General features: G+C 41.5%; 1 protein-coding gene across 1 annotated transcript in view; it reads left to right on the top strand.

Annotated features, from left to right (window-relative positions):
* PLXDC2 (plexin domain containing 2) overlaps positions 1-24,168 on the top strand; it is a 317,756-nt gene extending 293,588 nt beyond the window's left edge. Inside the window, exons 13-14 of the mRNA XM_069959035.1 lie at positions 17,489-17,649; positions 22,897-24,168. Of these exons, the coding sequence (XP_069815136.1) occupies positions 17,489-17,649; positions 22,897-23,013 (278 nt within the window). The 3' untranslated portion in view covers positions 23,014-24,168. The remainder of the gene's footprint in view (positions 1-17,488; positions 17,650-22,896) is intronic.
* The last annotated feature ends 2,637 nt before the right edge of the window (positions 24,169-26,805 follow it).

A 26,805-nucleotide genomic window follows, 5' to 3' on the forward strand; every position in this document is an offset into this window, starting at 1 on the left:
TATTTTACCCCTTTAATAAATGTGGTAGCAAAAGGTTGTACGCATACAAGAGCCCTGTAATCCATCCATCATCCATTTAAAATTGGGCAGCCGGCAGGGGCAGAGTGGACTATAATAAGGAGTCCTAACTTACCTCTCCCTGTCCCCAGGGTGAGTGGCGGCACCAGCCTCAGGACCCCCGCCAGAAGGCATTTTTCCCCGGATCGCCGCTCTGGGGCCTCCGGCGCTACACATGTCATGTCCCGGCTGATGGACAGCCCACTCAGCCAATCAGTTACTGGAGGGCCCCTCCCAGTCACTAACTGGCTGAGCGGCCAGTCCATCAGCCAGGTCATGACATGTGCAGCGCCAGAGGTCCCCGAACGGCGAGGAGAGGTGACTTTTAGTATTTTTGTACAGTCATGTCTGTATCATTTAAAGGGAATCCATCAACAGGCTAGGACATCCTCAACTAAGATTCTAATAGGGGATGTGGCAAAGAAGTACAGGGTACCTCCACCATAGCACTCCAGTGCCCTGTTCTGTGCACTCGGGGTAAGAATAGGGTGCTGGAGGTACTCCCCTGATGAACCCTGTTAGAATCCGACCATGCTGATAGATTCCCTTTAAAGCGGAACTGTAAGCAGCCTTTTCTCGACTGAAGTACAGGCAGTGTACAATATCCTGAATCAGGAGATATAACTCTTATATTAATCCATCACTCCAGATATAAGCTTTAGAAGTTTTATGCAAATTAATAGATAAAGCCCACAGGTTGGTCAATCAAAACAGAGGTATAAGGCCCCGTTCCCAATGAGCAAAACTAGCGGAATGTTCATTCTTCAGCGCGGACAGAGCAGGAGCGCGCACCTCCCATAGACTCCCATTATGAGAGGGAGGCTAACGACATTCCGCGGCGGACAATTCCGCTAGTTTTGCTCAGTGGGAACGGTTGTATGCAAATCTCCTAATTTGCATACAACCTCTAAAGCTTAATATGGCAACGATGGAGTGGCGGATTGAAATAAGAGTTATATTTCTTGATACTTGCACAATTAGCTTGGGGATAATTCTACCATCTACTATCTCGTGGCAACTTATTAACTGCCTGAACGTTTTAGATTACTTTAGATTATCAGCTGGTCACATCAAGTCACTGCAAATTTTTGAGAAAATAAGCAATTGCTACTAAAATTTTCAACAATTTTACCCCAAAGCTAACACAACAACTATTGATAAATCCCCCCCAATGTGTTGAAAACACATAAATTATTTGGTACATGCAATGTACTGCATATAACTACAACCATTCCCCCTCCACAAGTAAAGCTTCTGCGGATTTAGTAGGTGTGATTTGTGGAATGATTTATCAGTCCATGTGCCTGCAGAACTAATATAGTAGTCACCGCTCTTCACCTATGACTATAATTCTTTAAAAGAGCGGTGAACCTGTGCTGTCATTAACAGATTCATTCAGCCAGGTACTCTATCAGCAGCTGTATGGTGTCTCTGACAAGCACTGGATTCTACTGTAGAAGTGATGGGATGGAGAATGCCATGTGTTTATATTTCTTGCAGATTCCTATTTTACCTGGAGGCATACAGATGTATAGTGGGGGCACTAACCCATAGCAATGTGGAGAGGCTGTCGCGCTGTGCTATAGCAATGCCTCCCCCTTGGGATTGTATATTCTAATAATATGTCCTGTTCTGTATAGAGCTGTCCAGTAATACTTGATCAGAGCAGAGTCCAGAAACTGCAGGGTTTAGATTGCCTTGCAATTCCTACGATGAACGTTGGTTGCAGCAGAGGGGCCCATGTCACCCCTTACTGCTGCTAGTCAATTTAGTAGTAGAGGAAAAGTATACATTTATTAAAGAAGGTCAATTATAAAGTAATGAATTATTTCAAATGAATTAAACCAATTAATTAGCAAAAAAAGAAAAAAAAGATCTTCAGCGTACCCCCTTTAAGCAACTCTGTACCCATGATCTGACCCCCCCCCCCCCCTCCAAGCCGCTTGTACTGTCAGATAGCTGCCTTTAGTCCAAGATCTGTCCTGGGGTACGTTCGGCAGGTGATGCAGTTATTGTCCTAAAAAACAACTTTTAAACTTGCAGCCCTGTGTCAAATTGGCGTGGCCTAGAGTGTCTGTGCCCTAGGCTTGCACTGCCTCTCTGTCCCTCCTCCCCGCCCTCTTCATCATTAGGAATCCCCCTGGGCAGGATTCCTCCTAATCATCACTTGTCTAAACACTGCACATGTGCTGGATCGTTAAGTAACAAGTGCAGTGGTGATTTGGAGAAATCCTGCCTGGGGCATTATTTAGGAGGAACGTAGAGGCGTCGCAGGCCTGCAAGTTTAAAAGTTATTTTTCAGGACAATAACTGCCTCACCTGCCGAACGGATCCCAGGACAGATCTTGGATTAAAAGCAGCTATCTGATCATACAGTTGGTGGGAAGGGGGGCAGAATGTTGGTAAAGACTCACTTTAAGGTATCTTTAGAACATAAGCTGAAAGTTATGTGTACATATAGGAAATAGTACAAGAACCATTATATACTTTATTTATGCCATTTGTTTTTCCTTCTTCATCTTTTATTTTAAGTAGTTCTTAAGCTATTGGATGAATGCCATCTGCTATGATGTCTCCCATATACTGCACAGACACACACACACACACACACAAGAGGGAGTCCTACTGCCCTATACAATAGCGGATTATAATAAGTCAGTTTCGGGGGCCCATGGCCACCCAAACAGGCATATACTTTCAGTGGTGTATAGTCTCCTGGGTACAGTTCTGCCATGATTTGCAAAACAATCACTAACTTTTTACAGTGATTTTGCACAAATCAAGGCACCATGAGATTATCTATCTAGTTCTATGAACATTACGCTAGTGCTGCCATAGTTACAGTGGGGTGGGGGTGGGGGGCCCACAGGTGAACAGCCCAGGGCCTATGGTAAAGGTAATTTGCCAATGTCCCTCTATTTCTGTACCACACTCTAAGAAACAGTAGCAGCATGGAGGGCGTTATGGAACAGTACTAAGCAGTATAACCCTTAAATTAAGTACTAAGGTGAGATTTAATACTCCCTCTCCCTTTACTTCCCTCTCCTTCAACTTCTATGGGTGACTTTAACCTGATTCTGCAGCTCGCTGACCCATCTGGAGATGGATTTGAGTAGTTTATTCCAAAGTGAATGATGAGTTTAGGACTAGGGTAGGAAAGGAATATGAGAAAGTAGAATTATTCTGTAATAAGATACATTAAAAACTTTCTTACATTTACTTGTACTGTTGAATTATGCAGATTATGTTGTAAATTTATGATAGGATTTAGCCCCGAATTCCATCTGTATTTATCTACATAGTAGAAAATTCACTTTAAACCCTCGTAAATCATTTCCACCTGTGGAAGCCAATTCTACCGGATGGTGTCTGTAATGATGTGACCACGCGTTTTACCCGGTATTTATGTGCTGTACTGTTTTAGTAGGTGGCAATTAACTAACTAAAAGCTTTTCTATTGAGCATATTTGTTTTGAGGTTGTGCTAAACACCTGCAATATCCATTATATTTCCATTTAAGGCTTCCATTATGTTATTTTGGCTCATTAAATATTTCAGCGCAGCCAATTACTGCGCGTTTTAAAGCAGGTTGTTACATAGTCATTGTACTGCAGAGAGAAATCCAATTCCAGTTGTAAGTATAAAGACGGCGACTTAAAGATGGCTTTTCTGGGCTTACTGACAGCAGCCTGACTTTCCTACAGCGCGGCTTTCCTTTTTTAGTACAAACAATACCGTGACGGAAAGAGACAGTATCAAGTACTAATGACAAAGCTATCTGCTCTTCAATGGCTAAACCTCTATATACAATCTCCGCTAATACCACTGCATTCAGGAGTTGACAGGATTTGGATTGTGAATTTTGTAGCTAAGTAATGCAGCCTTCACACCGGAGATTTTTCCAGAAAATCGAATATCCTGTTCCTTGTCTTTGACCAAAATCTCTCAAACGAGATATCATTGACTGATTTATTTTTTTTTTTATGTGCAAAATTTCCAATTAAAGCCAAAGAGTTAGAAGATCTCTGGGAAGTAATGTCATGGAGGGCGTCTCTCTCCTCTAAGAAAAGAGCGCTCATTAAAATGTGACATCGTCTTGGACGTCGAGATCATTAACGCCGAGACGTAATTGGAAGCGCATTAGGAAAGCTGTGTGTAATATGTTGAAAAAATTATTCCATCAGCATCTGCAGGTACAAAGGAAACAATTTGTAAGCAGCGGAAAATACAGAGATCAATTAGATCAAAGACAATTTCACAGTAGGTGTACGGGAGATGTGCGAGGAGAATTGAGTGGTGGATGGGAGCAGGAATATTAATGTATCGGTTGTATTTGGCTTGGTTTATGGGACTAGCGTGGAATGTGTACAAAAATAAAGTCTGGGACTATTGATCAGGCTTGAGATGGTGTGGTGTAGTGTTGTCATGCTATAGTGTAGTGTTGCCGTAATGTTAGCCATTAAAAGGATGGTTTAGTATGGACAAGGTGGATGACTCAAGGATTAGAAGAAGGATTGTGTCATGTGATGGCAGGCTATCGGGTTTGGAAAGGGACAAGTCAAGTGGAAAGCAACCCACAAGGAGGTTATGCAAGGAGGGGAGAAACTTATGTTGTCAACTTTACTTCCATTGAGCACCATAATCTTTGAGGTTCTCATGAGCTTGATGGTCTTTCATAAAAATGATAACAACAGGTCCATAGAGACATGGGGCAATGAATTTGGTGTTGATGACCCGAACCCTGACCCAAGCCAACCCAATCCAACACCTTTGGAAAATCGGAACATTGATTGTGAGTCATGCCTTCTTCTCCAACATCAAGTGCTTGACCTCTAAAATGCTGTTGTGAATGAATAGTCAAAAACTCCCACAGACAATGTGAGATCTTGTAAAAAGTCTTTCCAGAAGAGTGTAAGCTGTGATAACTACAAAAGGAGTCTAGATCCATATTAATATCCTTGGTTTGGAAAAGGAATGTTCAACAAAATCATAAAGTTGTCATGGACTTACCTCAACACGCTACAGCACCACAACCATCAACTCTGAGACCCTTGGTAGAAGCATTTTGGTATCTCCATGAGGAACATCACTAGGCAACCCGGGACCACATATCAGAAAAGGCCAAGCCAATCAATTCAGGGACGATCAGGCATGACGCCGGCATCCCACTTTACTTAAAAGCCAACATCTGCTACAGAATGCCTATGATTCTGTAATAAGTAGGTAAATATAGTGCAAGATGCTGCTGCTGTATTTCATTGGCCTGGTGTTGCCCTCTCAATGATTGGCTGACGGCAACAACATGAGCCATCAACCGCGTACCTGGCACTTACCGACCCGGTGCAGCAGGCCCCCAAAGTCGTGCCCCTACCATGCAGGAGGAGAACCGACCGGGACAAACCACTCGCCTGTACCTGGCGATGGTGCACCCTAGGCCCGGTACAAAAGTGACATCGAGACCCCCCATGGAAGTCGGTTTTTACAACGGGGGTGCCGGGAATCACCTCCGGTATGCACGTTAGGGTGACCCATGACTTGCGGTCCCCCTCCGGGGGGAGTCCTGCGCTACCTAGCAATAGTCCTCATGAGGATGCCAGAATGCTCTGACAGAGGTCCCTAGGGGAGATGGCTGAGGTGGTAAGATGTTTTCTTGATAGTACTCTTCCTCCCAGGGTCCCATGCAGCAGTATCCCTACATACCTGTGACAGAATCACAAGCACTCTCTTGCAGATGTAGAAAGGTTATATAGAGCCTCAGGAGGCCGGCAATGCAATCCATTTTCCTGGAACCCCAGCTAATTGGCTGCGCCACCTAGGGCTGATCATCATGGGGATGCCAGAACACTTCCACTGGAATGCCAGAAGAGACGGCAGCTGGGGCGAGGCAAGGTAAGTTCCTGACAATAGTCTTATCTTCTAAGTTGGCCTCTTGCCTTAAAGGTTCTGAGTCCTTGTGGCTTTCTCCATAAAGGTGGACAGATCCTCCCTCTAAGGTAGATATGGACTATTTTTTAAGATTTTGACCTTAGCGGTACTCACTAACAGAACTCCGACTTGTCTTGACGCAACAAGAGTAAAGAGTACAGATGTGTGGGTCTACCTCTAGTACATGGCTATCCTTCTGTCCCTTTTAGTCAGACAATTTTCCTTGGATCTGAAAGTAAGTGAGAGAATATAACAGCACCGGTTACAGCTTTAGATTTTTTTTATCTTACAGGAAATGTCATTGTTGTATCTCATTTAACATCTACCAGTAAAAACTCAGAAATGTCATTTTGTCAGCAAAGGGAGAATACACAGATTTAACCTTTCTTGTAATACTATCAACATCAGGCATGGTGCTACTGAGCCAGATTGGAGCATGAATACATTTCCCAGTGAATGTTTAAATAGACTAATCAGTATTTTTCATTTAGCTTTTCTGCATGTTGCTTTGAGATACGACAGAAGCTTTAAAAGGCACATTCCCTATCAAAATGCAGATGTCACACTGATCAGCCGATCGCCATCGGTCTGGCTCTTGGCACCTGCTGAAGATAGCTGATTTTACCAGGAATACAGCATTTTATGGCAGCTTTGTAGATCAGGAATGGGAAAGACAAGGCTGGACAGACAAGGCTTTTGCCCCAGGCATAATGGAAATTGTAGTTTTACAACAGCTGTTGGGACGCAGGTTCCCCATCCCCTGATCTAGATGAATGACTACACGGATGGTTCAGGTCCATATGATGTGCTGCCAATTTTACCTTTGAGCAGAGCATCAGAGCTTTTTTGGGTCCATGCAGAAATTATCTTTAAAGTGATATCCCAGGGTAATGAAATGTTCAAATGTCACCAGGAAAACACTTGTAAAATGTGGGAGCAAGTACAATGAAAGCCAGCTGGGCATAGTAGTTTTGTGCAGGTGTTACTAGCAATGAGTGCTAACCTTGTGGTCCCATAGCTCTTTTGCCAATGGTGGGCTGCATGAGGTGGAAAGTCCTTGACCCTGGGGTACCCATGATGGTGCACAGTCATTGTAGATCAAAACACCAAGGTTCAAAGATTGTTGCAGCATAACACATTAGACTTACTGAACATCTTACATATAATGGAGGAACAGCTCTTAATGGCTACAATAACAGTACCTTAGAGGAGAAGTCCGGCGGATTATAAAATCCGGCAGCCAGCAGGGGCAGAGGGGTAAATTGATTAACTTACCTCTATCCATGCCTGTGGTGAGCCACGGGAACGGCCTTGGGGCCTCGGATGCGATCCAGGTTCTCCAGAGCAGACAAATCCTGACCCGGCTGATTGGCTGAATGGCCAGTCCATCAGCCGCGACAGGGATTTTTCCCCAAGTCATGACGTCATCACAACTCAGAGGAAAACGCCTTCCGGCAGGGGTGCGGCTGCCAGTCCCGCCTCTCACAGTGGGCACGGGGAGAGTTAAGTTAGTACTTGTAATCAATTTCCCCCTGCCCCATCTGGCTGCTAGTTTTTATAACAGATGATGGCAGATGGTCAATGGCACTGAAAGATTTAACCCGTGTGAAGTTCAGTGCTTTTGTAGAGCAGTCCTGAGATGTTAAATCCTGATGAGCTATTCTCAGCTGTTAAAGGGTTTATCCAGCACTACAAAAACATGGCCACTTTTCCCTCTCTCTTGTCTCCAGTTCATTTTTGGTTTTCAATTAAGCTCCATTTACTTCAATGGAACTGAGACGCAAACCCCACCCAATCTGGAGACAAGAGAGGGGGAAAAGTGGCCATGTTTTTGTAGCGCTGGATAACCCCTTTAAGCGCTCGCTGGCTCCATTCACTGTGTAGTGGCCAGACCTGGTCACTGTAGCACAGCTGTCATTTACTTGGGCAGGAGCTGAATTGCAGTTACCTCCCGCCACCGCTACACAGTGAACCGAGACAACTGCTTCCAGCCACGTTCACTGTGTAGTGTGGGCACTGAACAGCTGCTGGGCAGGGGTACCTGGTGTCAACAGCTCAGTTATCAGTGACTGATGAGTTATACTGTGGATAGCTCATCAGCATGTTTTGCTAGAAAACCCCTTTTAACCTACAAGACATATATTATAATTAGTAAAGAGCTAACATGTTCGAAAATGTTCGTACGAACATGATGCTAATTGTTTGTGTTCCCCGATCACAAACAATTTGATGATCGGAATGGTTAGAACGATAATTTTTGAACATTTATCTGGCAATGTACGCAACTGCGCAACTTACGCTTTGCACCTGATAATCTGTATGCATGTGCGTAACACTAGACCGAAACATATGCAATGGCGTCATTTGCGCCTAATAATCTGTACGCATGTGCATAGACCGAAACGTATGCTTCTACTTTACATTCGTTATTTGTTTTTTGAATGTTCGGCAAACACAAACCAATCACTTTAATTTTTTTTAATGTTCGAACCGAACCGAACCTGAACCGAACATCAAGACATTTGCTCATCACTAGTTCTAATCCGCACTGCACTGCAAAAGTCAGGGGTATTTAAAGGGAAGCTAACCAATAATAAACTCCTAGTCTAAACTAGAGATGATCGAACAGCGCTGATGTTCAGGTTCGTACGAACTCGAACCATCGGTATTTGACTCCTGCAGTCTTCCCGTTCTGTGGGATAGGTGGAAACAACCCGAGTCCCGCCTACAAAATGGCCAGGAATACAGCCTGGGCCATAGGTTGTATTCCTGTTTTCCAGGCGGGACTCAGGCTGTCTCCACCTTCCCCACGGAAAGGGAAGACTGCAGGAGTCAAATACCGATGGTTCGAGTTCGTACGAACCTGAACATCAGCGCTGTTCGATCATCTCTAGTCTAAACCAGCCCTGAGATGAGCAACCAATTCAGACTGATCAGAGGTAAGGCAATATTATAACTACTGCCCCAAGCAAACCAATGGTAGAAGACAATAAATCATGACATAGTGTACCTTGCATCCCACACTGGAGAAGTACACTTCTCAAGTAGACAGAAAATGCCTATGGTGCAATAGTTTTCTATAAACGATTTGTAGTATATATTTTTAGGATATCATTTACCATATTAATTGCCTGTTACTTCATCGCTATGAATATTTAATTTGCCCAGATGCTTCCCCTTTTATTTTTTTATATAATTCCTAAGATCCATATGTAAGTGAAAGTCTAGACACAGACAGGATATACGTTGTGTAATTATTTTTTTTTTACATTCCACCCAGTTGGTTAACCTTTAATTTGGATCAGCAGCTGCTCGGTAATGATTGTAATAAAGTTTGGCTCCAAAAAAAAAAAAAGAAGCCTCCAGGAGTCGGTTGCTAGCCTGGTACTTAGGAAGTGTCACTTGATATATGTGGCATCGCTTATTTCCAAAGTTGACAGCTTTGTTTATTGTCTCCGCAAAAACAGATTGAAATCAATTTCTCTTGAGAAGTGTAACCTTGAGGTGAAAGAACCCAGATCTGATTATGGAAATCGCCATGCACTTATTGTTACTTCCATTATTGCTATTATTTTTTTCCCTGTTTTTGCCAATTTTAACAAAATGAAGACCCCTCCGATCATTTGGCCTTATTGTTGCCCCCGACCACATACATATCATGAACTGTCACTATGAAGTCTTCCTATCACAATAGATTGCTGTGATTTCCTTTTCCAGGAAGGGATCTTCAATCTCTGACATGCCGAGTCCTTATTCTTTTCTTCTTATCCTGACTGTTTTTAATATCTTTAGCGACTGGACCGCAGAGAATTGTCTCTTTGGATTAGGGATTCGGTTCATGGTGCTTTCTTTATAAGGCTGGGTTCACACACTGTATACTTCAGGCAGTATTTGGTCCTCAAGTCAAGTCCTCATAGCAACCAAAACCAGGAGTGGATTGAAAACACAGAAAGGCTCTGTTCACACAATGTTGAAATTGAGTGGATGGCCGTCATATAACGGTAAATAACTGCCATTATTTCAATATAACAGCCGTTGTTTTAAAATAACAGCAAAAATTTGCCATTAAATGACGGCCATCCACTCAATTACAACATTATGTGAACATAGCCTTTCTGTGTTTTCAATCCACTCCTGGTTTTGGTTGCTATACAGCATCACAAATACAGCCTCAAATATACATAGTGTGAACCCAGCCTTATAGAGGATTTAGATCTTCTAAGAGGATTCGTGTTTTGCAGTTGTCCATCTCTTGCTGATAAACGTATCTCCAAAATTATCTCGGAAGACAACTCAGACTTCCGTGGGAGGCTTTGAATTTCTTTTTTATTGTCACTCTAGTATTTTTATACAAAATAAGGCCTCAATCACATATTCAGCAATTTTTCAGGACTGTAAATTATGTCCCCAATCTTCGTCCGTATTCTGCAAAAAGTTTGCCCATAGTGCATCTGCAATCTGTATTTTTTGCAGATTCGTAACACTGTAACATGGGCAAAAAATGTGAATCCTCTTGACTTCTATTAGCTAATCCGTTCGGCTAATTACGGCCCGTACTAAGACGTCCTATTTTTTTGGTGGGGCGGATTACAAATATGTAAAAAACTATGGAAAGTGTGATTATCCCAATAGAAAAGGTCCTACATTTGTCTGTAATTTTGGATCTGCAATTACAAACAAATTTGCGTAACGTGTCTACAAGGCCAAAGGTACAGGGGCATGAGGCCATATGACAGAACACGACACCACTCTTCTGTGGTTTACTATTCTATTCTAGCCTTTTCCTGCCCCATAACCACAGATTATGGCATGTAGTGGAACATACCACAGTTCATTCATTGCTGAAATTAGGGATATATGGAGGTATAGTAAGGCCCTTCTGATCTCTGTACAACACAAAGCTATAAGTTGACCACGTACATTATGTGCATATACAGTATATACAATACATTATTGACCTGTTATGTGCCATAATGATCTATAATGATCAAGTACAATTCATTATGGTCTTTTATGATTTCTTACAGAAACATATTCCACCACACCATGACCACATATTATCCCCTATACCTAAAGACTATGCAAAGACCAATATGCCCCTATAGAGTGGTTCATGCCAGCTCTGAAGACCATATAAGCTAGTACTGTGCAGTTACATTCAGTGACTCACAGATGACATCTTCTCTAATTGGAATTGGTCACGTTTAGTGTTGAGTGAGCACTAAAATGCTTTAGTGCATGTTAGTAATGAGCACTCAAGCATTTTCATTGCTCGAGTGCTCGACTCCAGTAATGAACTCCATTGAAATCAATGGGAGACTCATGCATTTAACCAGTTGCCTACTGCTCGGCAGAGCAGAAGGTGCCCGATTAGACTTTTCAATTTTTGTTTCTTAATTTTTGTATATTTTACACTTAAATTAAATATACAAAAATTAGAACAAAATAATGTAATAGGTTTCTCCAAGACACATTAGAACTAACAATGTCCATTGCCACGATACCACCATGAGTCTTTCAGAAATCTATTTCATTTTTTTATTTCATTCTTGTATATTTTGTTTAAACATCCCTTCAAGGAACGAAATGTACAAAAAAATTTGAACAAAAAAAAGAAATAGTTTACTGTGGCAGGCGGGAGATTTAACTGACAAGTTATTGAAGGTATATGGCCAACTTTACCTGAGCACCTTGAGGTGCTCGGTAAGCATTGAGCTCGATCAAGCACCCCGATGCTTGACCGATTGAGCTTGAGCTCTATGCTTAAAAGAGCATGTTCTCTCAACACTAGTCACTTTCCTTCATGTCCATCTGGCCCAGATCGCCAAGACAATTCCTTTCAGTTACAACTAATTGCTGAAAAACCTTTCAGCCAAAAAACTTTTCAGCATATTCCTTTTCTTTGCCCATTAGGCAGGTAGGTTGGTCACTCCAGTAGGTAGACACGTACTCCAGTATGTAGTTTCCCAGTGTATACGGGAGGTGCACAAATAGGTGTCCCATTAGGTAATTTTTACTGTTTATAGGCCCAATAGGTAGATGATCCCAATCCCATCCATCATCCAATCATTAGCTCCACACACTAAGGTATTAGCGATGAGTGAACTGTCCAAACATTCGGGTTCATCTGAACGCTGGGCTCTAGACTCCTGGTGGCTGGAGAAGTAGTTGGATGTTGCCCTAGGGAGTCCTGGAAAACATAGATACAGCCTTTGGTTTGGCATAGCCTATGGTTTGGCATTTAAATTGTCACTGTCGTTTAATTTTTTTTTTTTAATTTTAAGAAACTTTGTAATTGGGTTTATTAGACGAAAAATGCATTTTTATCATGAAAAAACAGTTTGAAGTTTTCCCCCCTGTCTTCATGGCTTGCCTATGGAGAGGGGAGGGGTAGAGAGAGATGAGGCACCAAAACAGGACAACAAAGAGTTAATCTACAGTTAATCGCCTGGCTATCTCCTCTGACAGTCAGCACTGACCTCTCTGACATCTAAATACCGCTGTCACCCACCTCCCTGTTGTGTAATACTTTGTTCTCTGATCTCTGCTGCCGACTAACTCCCTCCTCCCCCCCCCTCCCCTCTTTATAGAACAGACATGATTGTGTCTGATGCAACAAGTCACAATTTCCTGATATTTTACAGTGGATGGTAAAGAGGAGGGAGGGGGGGGGGGCTGGAAAAAGTCTTTTTGAATTCAGATAAATGCATATTTGCCTAATAAACCCAATTACAAAGTTTCTTAAAATAGCTTGGACTAAAATACAACAGTGACTCTTTAAATCACGGTGGCTGGAGAAGTTGGATGCAGTCCTAGGGAGTCCTGGAAAACATGGTTACAGTCTCTAGGTGTGAAATGCCAAGCCAAACCAGAACCTTTTGGAAGTCCGCTAATCACTGCTAGATATATGTTATAGAATAGATAAGCCTGCTATAGGCGCTAATGTGGTCTACCTGTGAACAAATACTGGACCCTCTTAGCCATCCCGGACTTTATTGTAAAAAAAAAAAAATCTCCAAGAATTGCTTGATATAGTGCAGTAGGCTCAAAATCAATCTTCTCCCTGACTTCTATCTCCCTGAGACATGTTCTTTGCGGTTCAGTTTTCTATTTCAATATATTACTGCTTTAGAACTGTTTAGAGAATTATTTGGTCTGGAAATACGTTTTTTGTTGAGGCAATTGAACTAAAAAAAAGTTCCATAATGAAGTTGTTTGTATCAAGCCGGGCAGATTACATTATAGAGTAAACTGGATTGTTTAAAACTGTGTCATGCTCGATAACAGTAAAGCATTAATAGTGGATTTTTATAGACAGTGCTGCTTACAGAGCTTCTCCGTGCATCTTCGGAATAATTTTGTGTACATGCCGTGCTTACCTGCACATGAATTATTACAGTCATATTGCTATGACTTATCATGATTTGCGATCTTTGCAGTTCATGATGAACCTATAAGAAGGGTGGATTAACCCTTCTGTGTATGAGATGATGACTAGGGTTGAGCGGACTATCAGAACTGTTCAGGTTTGGCAACATTCAATGAACCTACATGCTCAGCATTTGACTTCCAGTGGCTGTAGAGGATGAATGCCACCCTACAGAGTCTTTGAAAAAAAAAGAATATAGCCTATGTTTTTTGGCAGCCCTTGGGCAAAATCTAAGCATTAGGGTTTGGAAAATGTTGCCAGTTCATGGACGTCTGTAATGTACTGGGGGCATGGGATGCAGGACCAGCTCAGGGCCGCCCCCATAAAAAAAAAAAAAAAAAATATATATATATATATATATATATATATATATATATATATATATATTTATATATATATACACACACAGTATATATGTTTTGGTGTTTGGTGTAGGGATCAATGTATGTATTTATTTGTGCATTTTTATTTATTTATTTTTTTGAATGCAACCGGACCAGGGGTTTAGTACAGAGTACAGTTATGTTAGTTATTGTTAGTTAAATTCTGAGTTTTGATAATATTTGTGTTATTATTGTGGTGTTTTTGGGAAAATGAAGTTTGCACGTGTGGGGGATAATACAGAGATGTGTTTGGTGAGTGTGAGGCTGGGCCAGCCAGTACATTTATGGACTTGTATATTTTATACACTTATGTTATTTATATTGTTATTTTGTTGTTGTAATGTTTTATATTTTTAAAGATCTACAAGATATTAAAGGGGTATTCCGATATCAGAAAATTGTATATAAATTTCACCCCAAGATATATAATTAATATAATGTTATCACCAATACTACTTGCCTTAGAATGTTTTTGCTTGATTTACCCTGACAGGAAGTTGTGTAGTTTTTTTTATTTCTAATGTGGTGTTGTCTCCTGCTCCTCATCTCTTTCCTCTCTCCTGTCTCTTGCTGTCTCAGGAGACTTGGCTGGATATATACTATATATACATGTATGTACAGATGTAGCCTGTGTTAACTTGATCACAATGACTTTGCTTGATTTACCCCAACAGGAAGTTGTGTATTTTTTTCATTTCTAATGTGGTGTTGTCTCCTGCTCCTCATCTCTTTCCTCTCTCCTGTCTCTTGCTGTCTCAGGAGACTTGGCTGGATATATACTATATATACTATATACATGTATGTACATATGTAGCCTGTGTTAACTTGATCATAATGACTTTCTTATTGACTTAACATAGCTCCCTGACACAATTGTTGCATCAGGGATCATGTTAACCCTGGCTACATCTGTACAAACAAATATTTGTTGGGACATTTAGGGAACCATGAGGTGTGCTAAACAACGCCACAAGCAGAAGAGCAGGTAGTGAATGCAGCAGCTGCTGAAGACTTGTATGGTGAGATAATCTGCTGTGGGGAGCAATGTTCTGCAGGAGAGTAGTGAATTGGCATGAGTGCTATGGGAAGCGACTCTCCAGGGTGGGAGGGCAATGCATTCTAGGAATCGCTCAACCCGGAATTGCAATGATTATTTGACATAGAAAACAGATTGTTGGTGGTTTCATAACTGGGGCAGATAAGGAGCCAATCCTTTATGTTTTTGTAGTATTTTTTTTTGACCAGCTGGAGTACCCCTTTTAACAAGTAGGGATTTTGATCCCTTCCACCTAATCATCATTCTGGCCATATAAATATTTTAGACACTGATCAATGGAAACGTTGTAAACTATAATGACAATGGGAGCCCCTCCACTGACTGCAGGGCAGCTCCGCTGATTTATTGTGAAAAAGCAGAAATCTCATTTATTATCTGGGTAATTACGGCGCTCGCTGTGTCCAAATTGCTTTCAGAGATATTTTGTTGACAAAACTGGAGGCGATAAAACATCTGCTGGTGACGCAGCTGCACTTTTTTTCTTTTTGTAGGTATTTTTATCATACACGGTATATGACATTTTATGTTTTTATCGCTGCTGCTTGTATAATTAGTTTTAAAAGACAGATGTAAAGTGTCATGTGTTTAAATAGAGAAGAAATATAGATGGGTCCCAAGGGGGCATTCATCTGTGATTTCCATCAACATATTCATATTTTCTACACGGATATGGAATCGCTCATACATGCAAAAGTGATTTATGCCGGGGATATGATTCTCTGTATTATTTAAGGCTAGTGATCTTCAACCTGTGACTGCAAAGATACAACTCCCAGCATGCTTTTGGCTGTCCCACCATGCAGTACTTCCAGGTGTTGGGGTCAGAGCAAGGAATTTTCCATTTTGCCAATCATTGGCTTAGGTGATTACTGATTTGTTGACAGAGCAGTTTCTTACACCAACCCCAGTAAGTGTTGTGCAGCGGGACCAGGCTCCGTGAGAACAGCAGGGGAGCGGGGACAGTGAGGATAAGTTTATTTCTTCCATTTTAGAGTGTACCTGTTATTATAAAAAACTTTTGACATGTCCCAGAGACATGTCAAAAGTTTTGATCGGTCCGCGCCTGAGCCTTCAGACCCATACTGATCGGGAGATAGAGCGGGGAGAAGACGCGTTGCAGCTCGTCCACTCTGGATTTAAAAAAAGAGTTGGACTTATAATGGGCTCTTATGGAGCGGAAAGAGGACGCACTGCATCTTTTTATAACGGCATGTATGCTTCTACTAATTAGGGAGAGAGTATTATTTCTAAATAATTTTTCTCAGGGTGTTGTAAACTATAAAATCTATATATATATATATATACTCACTTTCCCCTCTTCCTTGACATTCCATCGTACAGCATTTCCTGGTGTTGGGGTCAACACAGGGAATTTTCTACTCAACCAGTCAGTGGCTAAGCAGTTTCTTGTGCCAACCAAGTGCTGTGCATCAGGACCAGGTTCTGTGAGTATGGCAGCAGCCTAAGCAAAATTACTTAGAAAACATATTCCCTGGAATACCCCCTTTAAGGCCTTCTAGTTCATGTTAAAGTAAAAGAATCACTACAAAATTGCTGATTGCCCCTTTAAAGAACCCTAAACTTGCCTCCAATTTTGGAGCAAAGCTACTTAGCATATGTTTCCCAGTAAGTACATCCTCAAATACTCTACACACCTTTGGGTATTGTCCTAATTTTGAAATGGCTGCATATAAAAGGGTGACTCTTTGTTTTGGAAGAGAATTTGGCTTGTTTAATAATCCTCAGTCATGTTTTAGGGCTCTTTAAAGGGGTGGGGCATCAACTTCCTACCTCCAATAGGTGGCACCAAAGAACAAACTCTCTCCTTTCTGGAAGATGGCTACTTTGTATATAATTATTACAAAAATATATATATTTTTAAAGCGAATGCACAACTACAGTAGGTACATTGTTTTTTATTTTTCTTACATCAACAGACCAGCTCAGGGATGCTGGTGCCGGTGTTCTTCCTTTGAACCGCCGCCCAGTTCCTACGCACAGCGCTGGTCTATTCCTGAGCACCAGCCCGGCATGAAGTACTGGGGGTGGGTCCGCCAGCCCCTTGTGTGACAATCTCAGGGGATTGTCTCTGGGGAGGTGAGATTGGCACACAAGGGAAGTTTCATCACGCTGAATTCCGGTGCTCGGGAATAGACCTGTGCGGGAATAGGGCCATGGTCCCAAAAAAGGACCACAACACCAGCATCCCCGCCTCGATACCGGTTTGTTCATGTACAAAAAAAGTGTACATTGGCTTTACCTAAAACCTAGATATCACTGTGCAGGTGCCTGGTTACCCCAGGGGTATTGCCTATGACTATTGAGAGTGACAAATGGAAATTCTTTTATAGTGTTATAACTCATATAGTTGTTATGGGTTATCCTTACTTTTCCATATGACTGTGTTTGTTTTCATACAGTATATACCCATGTAAATAGGAATCACAAGCACAACTCTTTTTCACTGTTCCCTTGCTCTCCATCCATAAATGTACCTATTTCTCTATCGCCTATTTTTAGGTTTTGTTGAGTATGTTAGTATTCTCTAGAGGCGGCAGTGTATGAATATGCAATATCCCGTGAAAAGCACGTTCTATTCTTCATTCTGTCTTGTCATGTTTCCTCCTCACCTTGCAGCCTCGACAGATGACAGTGCAGCGGAGAAGCAGCGCGGGTCTTTGCACACAGGATTAATTATAGGAATCCTTGTACTGGTTCTGGTGGTTGTCGCTGCCATCCTTGTAACAATTTACATGTACCATCACCCGACATCTTCTGCTAGTCTCTTTTTCATTGAGGTAAGTTCATTATACTGTATCATTATTAATGAGACTGCTGGGACCTATGCAGGATAAGTCTCAACCATGAATTATTTCCTACCCCCTTCAACCCCATCCGACAATCCATTAAAGGGTTATTCTAGACAAAATATTTATCACCTATCTAATGGATACTGAATTGATTCAGGACAAATTAAATCTGTTCAGAATTTTATGTCAAATCTGCAATTCTGCAAATTGTAGTTCTCAAAATGGTGGCCACCTCTACTAGCCCAACAACATAGCCACACATCTCCTGCCTTGTCCATCATGTTCTATATTACTGCTACTACACTACCACTACTAATACTACTACCCTACACGGTTGCACATCTTCTGCCTTATCCGTCGTGCCCAACACTGTACTACTATTACTACCACCTCTACTACTAATACAACAACTACTACTATCCCAACACAGCTGCACATCCCCTGTCTATCATATTCCATACTGTGCTTCTACTACTAATAAGATTTCTACCACTACTACTACTCCCTGCCACATCTACACATCTCCTGCCTTGTCCATCATGTTCTATACTGTACTGCTACCCTACACAATCACACATCTTCTCCCTTATCCATCATATGCCATACTGTACTACTACTACTACCCTACAAAGCGCACATCTCCTCCCTTATCCATCATATTCCATACTGTACTACTACTACTACTACTACCCTACACAGCCCACATCTCCTCCCTAATCTGTCATATTCCATACTGTACTGCTACCCTACACAGTGCACATCTCCTGCCCTGTCTATCATATTCCATACTGTACTACTAATACTACTACTACCCTACACAGCCACACATCTCCTCCCTTATCCATTATATTCCATACTGTACTACTACTACTACTACTACTACCCTACACAGCCACACATCTCCTGCCTTATCCATCATATTCCATACTGTACTACTACTACTACTACTACTACTACTACTACTACTACCCTACACAGCGCACATCTCCTCCCTTATCCATCATATTCCATACTGTACTACTACTACTACCCTACACAGCCCACATCTCCTCCCTAATCTGTCATATTCCATACTGTACTGCTACCCTACACAGTGCACATCTCCTGCCCTGTCTATCATATTCCATACTGTACTACTAATACTACTACTACCCTACACAGCCACACATCTCCTCCCTTATCCATTATATTCCATACTGTACTACTACTACTACTACCCTACACAGCGCACATCTCCTCCCTTGTTTATCATATTCCATACTGTACTACTACCACTACCCTACACAGTCGCACATCTCCTGCCTTATCCATCATATTCCATACTGTACTACAAATCAAACCCACAAACAAAAGCATGCCAAATATATCAGTGGCACATCCAATAATAAATATTAACAAAGTAAATCAATTGAAGTGTAACAAAGATAAACTTTATTAGTACAAAAAAGCAAGTGGGACACACAGGTTAAAAACACTTAAAATGCACAAACAAACCAAACACTGTGCCGTGTATGATAAGCACGGCACAAGGACAAGCCGACATAAGAGTACAGGGGATCCTCACTGGTGAGAGCAATGTAAAGTAAGATAAACACAAGTACAAAGATAATGCAAGGTAAATAGAAAGAAGGGCCAAGGCCAAAAAGATGTATAACACCAGATAAGGGGATCTGTATCGGCGTCCACAGAACCCCATGCGTTCCGTCCCCGCTAGGGACTTTCTCAAGGGTCATACTGTACTACTACTACCCTACACAGAGCATATCTCCTCCCTTGTCCGTATTATTCCATACTGTACTACTACTACTACTACTACTACCCTACACAGCGCACATCTCCTCCCTTATCCATCATATTCCATACTGTACTGCTACCAACACTTTTGCTACTAATACTTCTACCACTACTACTCCTACTACTACTCCCCTTCACATCTGCACATCTCCTGTCTTGTCCATCATACTCCATACTGTACGGCTACCAATACTACAACTACTAATACTACTGCTGCTACTGCTGCTCCTTGGTTGAACTTGATGGACATGTGTCTTTTTTCAACCGTATTAACTATGTAACTATGTAACTATGTAACTACTACAACTACTACTCCCCAACACAGCCGCACATCTTCTGCCTTGTCCAATATCTTTAATACTCCAAGCAATGTCATGTACGATTTAGGACAATTGAGGCATTACATTAGATTCAGATCAGTATCGATATCGGGCATGTATACCTTTCTTCCCTCTGGTTATAGTTAATGTGTTGGCTTGGCCAATCCTCCTGTTCATGTTTATGGGGCGCGTTGAGGAGAGACCAATGTGCCTACTGTGGCAGGGTAAGCAGTTTCTCTATACAAGTTTTCCACCTATGCATCCACTCCGTCTTGCCGGGAGCCATAATCTGTATGCTCTTTGTATTACTACACCCATGTAGGGCCGGCATCTCTTGATAGATACATTTATAGGGCTCACAAGTACATCACATAAGACCTGTTCCTCTTGATCTCTCATGACATCAGAGGGTTCTTTGTGCCGTCTAAATTGTTAAAACGGTAAACATTTATTCCGGCATCGGGTTTCTCGGATTGCAGAATATACGGAAACATGTTTCTTTCATGAACATCAAATCTGTCTGTTGCTGGATAAAGGTTTTCTATCAGACTTTACAATGACTTATTAAATATCTGTCAGATCTTAGTAAGAAGGATGACCTTGTGCAGAATGCTGATCACATTGCACTCCCGAGACCTCGAGCGCTGCCTCACCATTTGCCAGATAATCCCTCTCTTTACTCTATCTTCAGAGTCACAAGTATGAAATCTATTTTATTGCAAAGAGAACCAGTTACTTTCGAGATAAGAGATTTGCATAATACCTCGAATATGAGAGCAAAAGATTTTACAAGTAGAAAAATGATATATTGATTTGCATTTGAAGTCACAATTTATTTTTGATTTCTGCTTGTTTCTTCATTCTCTCTTCTTCCTCGTATGTTTGCGCGCTCATCTGATCATTATCCTGTGATTGACTTTTATCACTTTATTGCATTGATTTCCATTCTGTTTGGGACTCTCCGAATTTCTTTCCTGGAGTGCAGCCCACCTTTAATATACTGTTGGGGCGAGGCATACCTGGCTATGGCAGTAAACTTGCTAGGTTGCTGTAAATGGTACCTGTCCCAAAGTATGCTGGACCTGTTTGGCAAGTTTGGGAATCCATGGAGACGACTATGCCAGGCCAGTAATGAGCATGACCTCAGAACCTGGATCGTGCACAGTAAAGACCCAGCGTGGTTGTCTCCATTGATATAAGAATTTCCTGTGGCAAATGGATTGCACACCGATTTGGTCCAACACTCTTTGCGACAGGTACATTTAAAGTCAAGGATCAGAGTTTAAGGGATTGTGTGACTCTTCCCCCATACACCTTAGACTTAAAGGGAACCTGTCACCCAGGAAACGGGTGCAGAGCCCGCCCGACCCCCGGTGCAGCCCCAGATACTTACCCTTTCCTGCAAGTCACACTCCTGGAACCGGACCCGGGATTGAGATATCGGTGCCCGAAGCTAAGCGCGCTGTATGCTAAGTACCTGAGATGAGTACGATGCCCATAGAGAATGAATAGAGCCGTCATTCTCTAAGGGCATCGGACTCAACTCTGCAGCGTGCGCCCACCGCTTCCGACGGGGATATCTTCGTCCCGGAACCAGTTCCAGGAGTGGGACTTGCAGGAAAGGGTAAGTATCTGGGGCTGCACCGGGGGGTCGGGCGGGCTCTGCGCCTGCTTCCCGATTGACAGGTTCCCTTTAAGACTCCGGACTGGCTACTCGCTGCAGTTTCAGATATCAATCTGAGGTGTATGAGGCTCTCCCAAACGACAGATGATGGAGGTGGTCTTAGAGGTTGGACATGAAAATTACAGCTGACCCCTTTATTTGGAGGGAGATAAACCACAGCGACAGCAGAGAGCAGAATTTTGTACTGATAGTTTTTCACCACAATATCCTGACATGTCAAGAGGCTTCATTTAGATAATATTATCTGTGTTCCCTCCTCTTTCTATAGTCTTGTAAATAGATAATAGATAATAGAGATGTAGATAATAGAGATGAGCGAGCAATACTCGATCTAGTAGCTATTCGATAGAGTATTGCACTACTGGAAAGATTCGTTTTCGATCGAGTATCCGAATCTAAACGAACTTATAGCCTGCTGGGTGTTATAATAAAATAGACGGAATCCCCTTCCTGTCTATTCCATTATAGCAGGAAATTAATTCATTGTATATTTAATTAAAACAGCAAATGTGTTCGGTCTAATTTTGCTATTGTAAACGCAAAATGAAAATTTGCTATTTTAATTAAATATAAACTGTAATACACTATATTTAATTAAAACAGCAAATTTCTAATGATGCTATTTTTAATTTACAATAGCAAAACTGAAACAAAAAAATGCTGTTTCAATTAAACAAACAAACTGTAAATATACATATATATATATATATATATATATGTGTATATATATATATATATATATATATATATATTAATGCTTTTATTTGTATAGCGCACACAGATTGTGCAGCACTTCACATAGTTTTGCCAACTATTGCTCCCTGCCCCCAATAGGGCTCATAATCTAATTATGGGGTTTACAATCTAAATGTGGGGCTCACAATATATATATATATATATATATATATATATATATATATATATATATATAGTTTTGCTATTGTTAAGGAAAAATAGCAATATTAATAATAATATTAACTATTACAGGGAGCGGTATTACTGCCGGGGACAGCTGTGATAGTGGTGTAATACTGCTTCCCTGCTTCTCCAGTCACATCCCAGAGGTGTTTGAATCATTTCATAAAGGTGTCATTATGGACTTGGTGACCTCCAATTGTCTAATTTAAGTTTCCAAGAAAAGAGCATTTTTTCCCCATTGACTTTAATGGGGTTCGATATTCGATCGAAAAGTAGAGCATCACGATCTATTCGCATTGAATTTCGAACTTTCGAATATTTTACTACTCCCTCATCTCTAATAGATAACATATGTACAAGACTAGCAAACACCCGTACAGACCAGACTAGCTAACAGATCCTGCAACAGGCATAGGTAATTCAACATATAAACCATGCCCTCTACAGTCGTGGTGTCTAACATCAGCATGTAGGGTTCCTTTCAAAAGAGTCCACTTATATATCTTCTTTAATTTACAGAGACGCCCAAGCAGGTGGCCAGCAATGAAATTCAGGAGAGGATCAGGGCATCCAGCTTATGCTGAAGTAGAACCTGTTGGAGAAAAAGAAGGTTTCATTGTATCAGAGCAATGCTGAGTTTTGGGAACAATGCACCAGTACTGGTTTCTGGTGGAAGACGTTAAATTTTTTTGCATATATTTTCCAGGAAAAATAATGCTGTGAGCTACTTATCCAGAGACAGAGTATTTCTCACGATCGCTGATCACGAAGAAAGATTCCTATGCTCTGAAATTCAAAAAGCTACTCACTGTAGTCTTCCTATTGTGGAATTAAGTAGTACGTCCTGGGCAACATAGCTGGACAACAGTAGTGAAAGGACAATAACTCTTCTACTGGCTTCAGAAGAGAAATTTACACGAGAACAACATGAGCTTATAAGACATCTCTATGGAAAAGCATTTGGAAATCTTACATGGACTAATGCAGCTTAGCAGATACTATCGGGCAAGCTAAAGCGGCATGTAGGCGCTGAGGGATGAGGTGTTCTTGTGCTTCTGGATAAGTGATTTCTTGAACCATTTTTACAGACAGTGCACATAGGCATCAATGACCCAGATACATGACCATGATACAAAGTGGTTTATTGCTGTCTACTTAGTATTGTGCTTTATATACATATTACAGATGTGGACAAAGTGATATTCCGTTTTTCTTTTATTTATGTCCAAAAATAACTATCCCCGGGTGGCGTCTACCTGCGCCGACAGCTGTTATCAGAATTCTAGGTGGATTTATGATGAATATGGGTCTGCAGACAATGGGTAACATTTCCAAAGGTTCAATGAATTTGTGACATTGGCTGCATTGAGTCTTTTTGGGTGATGGCGCTATCTATGGTCCTGAAACAGATTGTGTGGATTGGAGAAGGTTGTACATAACTGGAATATAGTAGAACAGATAATGGGTTCCTTGCACACACTTACTCATCTCAGCAAGCCACAAGAGCGGAACAGCTCTACAATAGGTCTTGTGTCTCAACGTCTTGTGGTTTTCTTACAGGAGCGCCATCAATTGTTCCAGATGCATGCTGTGTAATAGAAACCCACAAAGGGGCTCAAACAGTCCATGTATATGCATTTGACTATACAATTACTGCTGCGGCCAGGGCTTGCAATATAAAACCAAGTCCCATCGACCTTTGCAAATGTTGCCCAAAGTCTTCTCAGGAACATTTCTAGAAATGCTATGTCTTCAACAGGTCAACTTATAATAATAAACAGTGTAAACATACCCAGGCCTGCATTATCTGTTCATATACCAGACTGCCTGTGCGCCACATGTTTTTTATGGGTTTGTATGAATGTCATATTGATTAGGGATTCCTGGAGTGACAAGCACAGAGCACATGAAAGGTTACCGCTCATAATTCACTGGGTTAAAGGTTGAAGTTGTGCATGGAGCTGAATATATGTCATATAGCATTTCTTCAGGAAAAACGAAAAGTATTGTTGACTCAATGAATGTTCTGGAAAAGATCGATGTAGCTTAACAATATAAAGTCGGAAAGTGTACCTGCCACTTTAGGCAACTTTTAATATGTTATAGAAATGTTTCCTATGTCTGACATGGTCTGATAGACACGTTGGGAGTCCATCTCAACTGGGAGAGAACACTTCTCCCGGCTCATTTTTGTTAGTGGTTGGGGTCTGAACTTCTGACTGATCATACATTTTTACAGACTTTTTTTCAAGTTGGAGGTCAGGTTGGCTTAAACAAATTGGGTACTCACCTGCCTGATCCCTCACTGCTGCAACTTTACCAGTGCCCGAATCCCTGCTGATCAGTATTTTCTGGTATCATCTTAACACAAGGAAACACCTGCTTAGCCAATCAACGGCTGAAATAAGTTACTACTGTGGCCAGTGATAGGCTTAGCAGCATTTCCTTTACGCATAGAACAGTGGCAGAATTGCTGATCTGTGGGAACCCCAATAGTGGGAGGATAGGAGGGGGAGAATCCCTTTTTTAAGCCAACCTGACCCCTTTAAAAAAAAAAAGTAAAAATTCTATTGCCGGAAGACCCCTTTTATGCCAGAGGACAAAAGGATTTGTGCAGGGGCATAAGAAGGCTCTTCTCCCCGACTTTCACTTTTCATATTTCCAAGCCTCAGAAGTAAGGGGGTGGGGGGATACCCCAATCATCGTTTCGCACACATGGTCCAGTAACTGCAAGTAGTCGGCACAAAATCGAGGAAGCCAACTTCTGGTGAGGACAGTGTCGGCCATGTAGCTCTTGTCTAATAATTTAAAACGTCAAGTTTTCTACTTTATTAAACCGTGGTGCTTCTCCTTAAGCAGAGTATACAGCGGCCATCTGTTCCTGCACAGGCCTCATTGATTCTCACACTGAAGACTATTGAAGCTATTCCGAGCTCACACATGGCTAAGCACAGCTTTCAAAGAGCGAGTCTAAACGTGGTTTTAATATGACAACCTGGTTATTGAGCCCCTAGATGAGAGCTGAGATAGATATACATATACCAGGAAAATTACAGATTGATTTTAGATAAATGGAACTTTCGCTGCATCTTCCTTACAATATGTAACTATTTTAGAATAAAGAAGTGTGAAAGTATTCATTGCATTTTGCCATTTTGACTGATTGTTATATAATTTAACCATTTCCCAACAATTGATTTATATGTCCATCTAAATATCAGGCCGGGAGTATTGAGAAGATTTTGGAACTAAATCCACTCCATGAACTCTGGGTGCCGAGTGCCGGCAGTATCCAGGACTGAAGAAAAATCTGATGCCAACAATTTAGCCCCCTAGATGCTGTGGTCAGCGGCAGCTGAGGCATCTAGGGAGTTAGGAGAACCTCCTGTATCCCCTGTTTGGTCTTTCTGCAATGCAATCACTAGGTGGTGAACAGTTGAGATGACAGCCTAACTTAAGCCTGTGGACGTGCCACTTCTAGTGCTAGGAGAGCGGTTTAAAGAAGTATTGCAGTGAATTGTATAGATTAATATTGATGTATTATGTGTTGAAATTCCCTAGAGACAGTTAAAGGGGTTTTCCAGGTAAAACAGGCTGATGAGCAATCCACAGGATAGGTAATCAGTCACTGATTAGTGGGGTGTCAACCCTCGGCACCCCCGCCGATCAGCTGTTCTGCACATTACACAGTGAACAGAGCCAGAAGCAGTTGACGACACAGCTCAGCTTTCGTTCACATGAATGACATCTGAGCTCCAGTAACCTGGTGCAGGTGCAGAATATTTTATCAGTGGGGGTACCAGGTGTCAGCACCCCGCTGATCAGTGACTAATGACTTATCCTCTGGATTGCTCATCAGTCTGTTCTGCACAGAAAACCCATAGGTTTGTGAAAATATTTAAAAAAAAAAACATAGTTTGTATCTTTATGTCCATTAAAGAGGTACAAAAATTATTTGCTTTCAAATCAACTGAGAAAGTTATATAGATTTTTAATTTACTTCTATTTAAACAATCTCTTACTTATTAGCTGCTGTATGTCCTGTAGGTAGTAATGTATTCTTTCCTGTCTGACACAGTGCTCTCTGCTGCCACCTCTGCCCATGTCAGGAACTAACAACAAAATATAAGACAGCGCTCCATAACGTAATTCAGACACGGCTGAAGTGGTGAAAAAAAGCACATAGAATTTTCAGTTGTGTAAGGCACAACTCTTAAGCCAGTTGCCTTAGCTATCCCTGCACTAACCCTAGACTAAACTTTCAAAAGATACATCTTGAGGCACCAAGACCCAAAAACAACTGAAGCAAAAAAGAAAGACTAAAAAGATAAACTAAGCAAGGATCGATGAGTTCCAAGTATCAGAATCAAGATTACATGAACAGGGAACAAGTATAGTGGTTCCTCAACTTACAATGGCCTCAGGATA

This window comes from Dendropsophus ebraccatus, chromosome 2, assembly GCF_027789765.1.
Source record: "Dendropsophus ebraccatus isolate aDenEbr1 chromosome 2, aDenEbr1.pat, whole genome shotgun sequence".
Taxonomy (NCBI): Eukaryota; Metazoa; Chordata; class Amphibia; order Anura; family Hylidae; genus Dendropsophus; species Dendropsophus ebraccatus.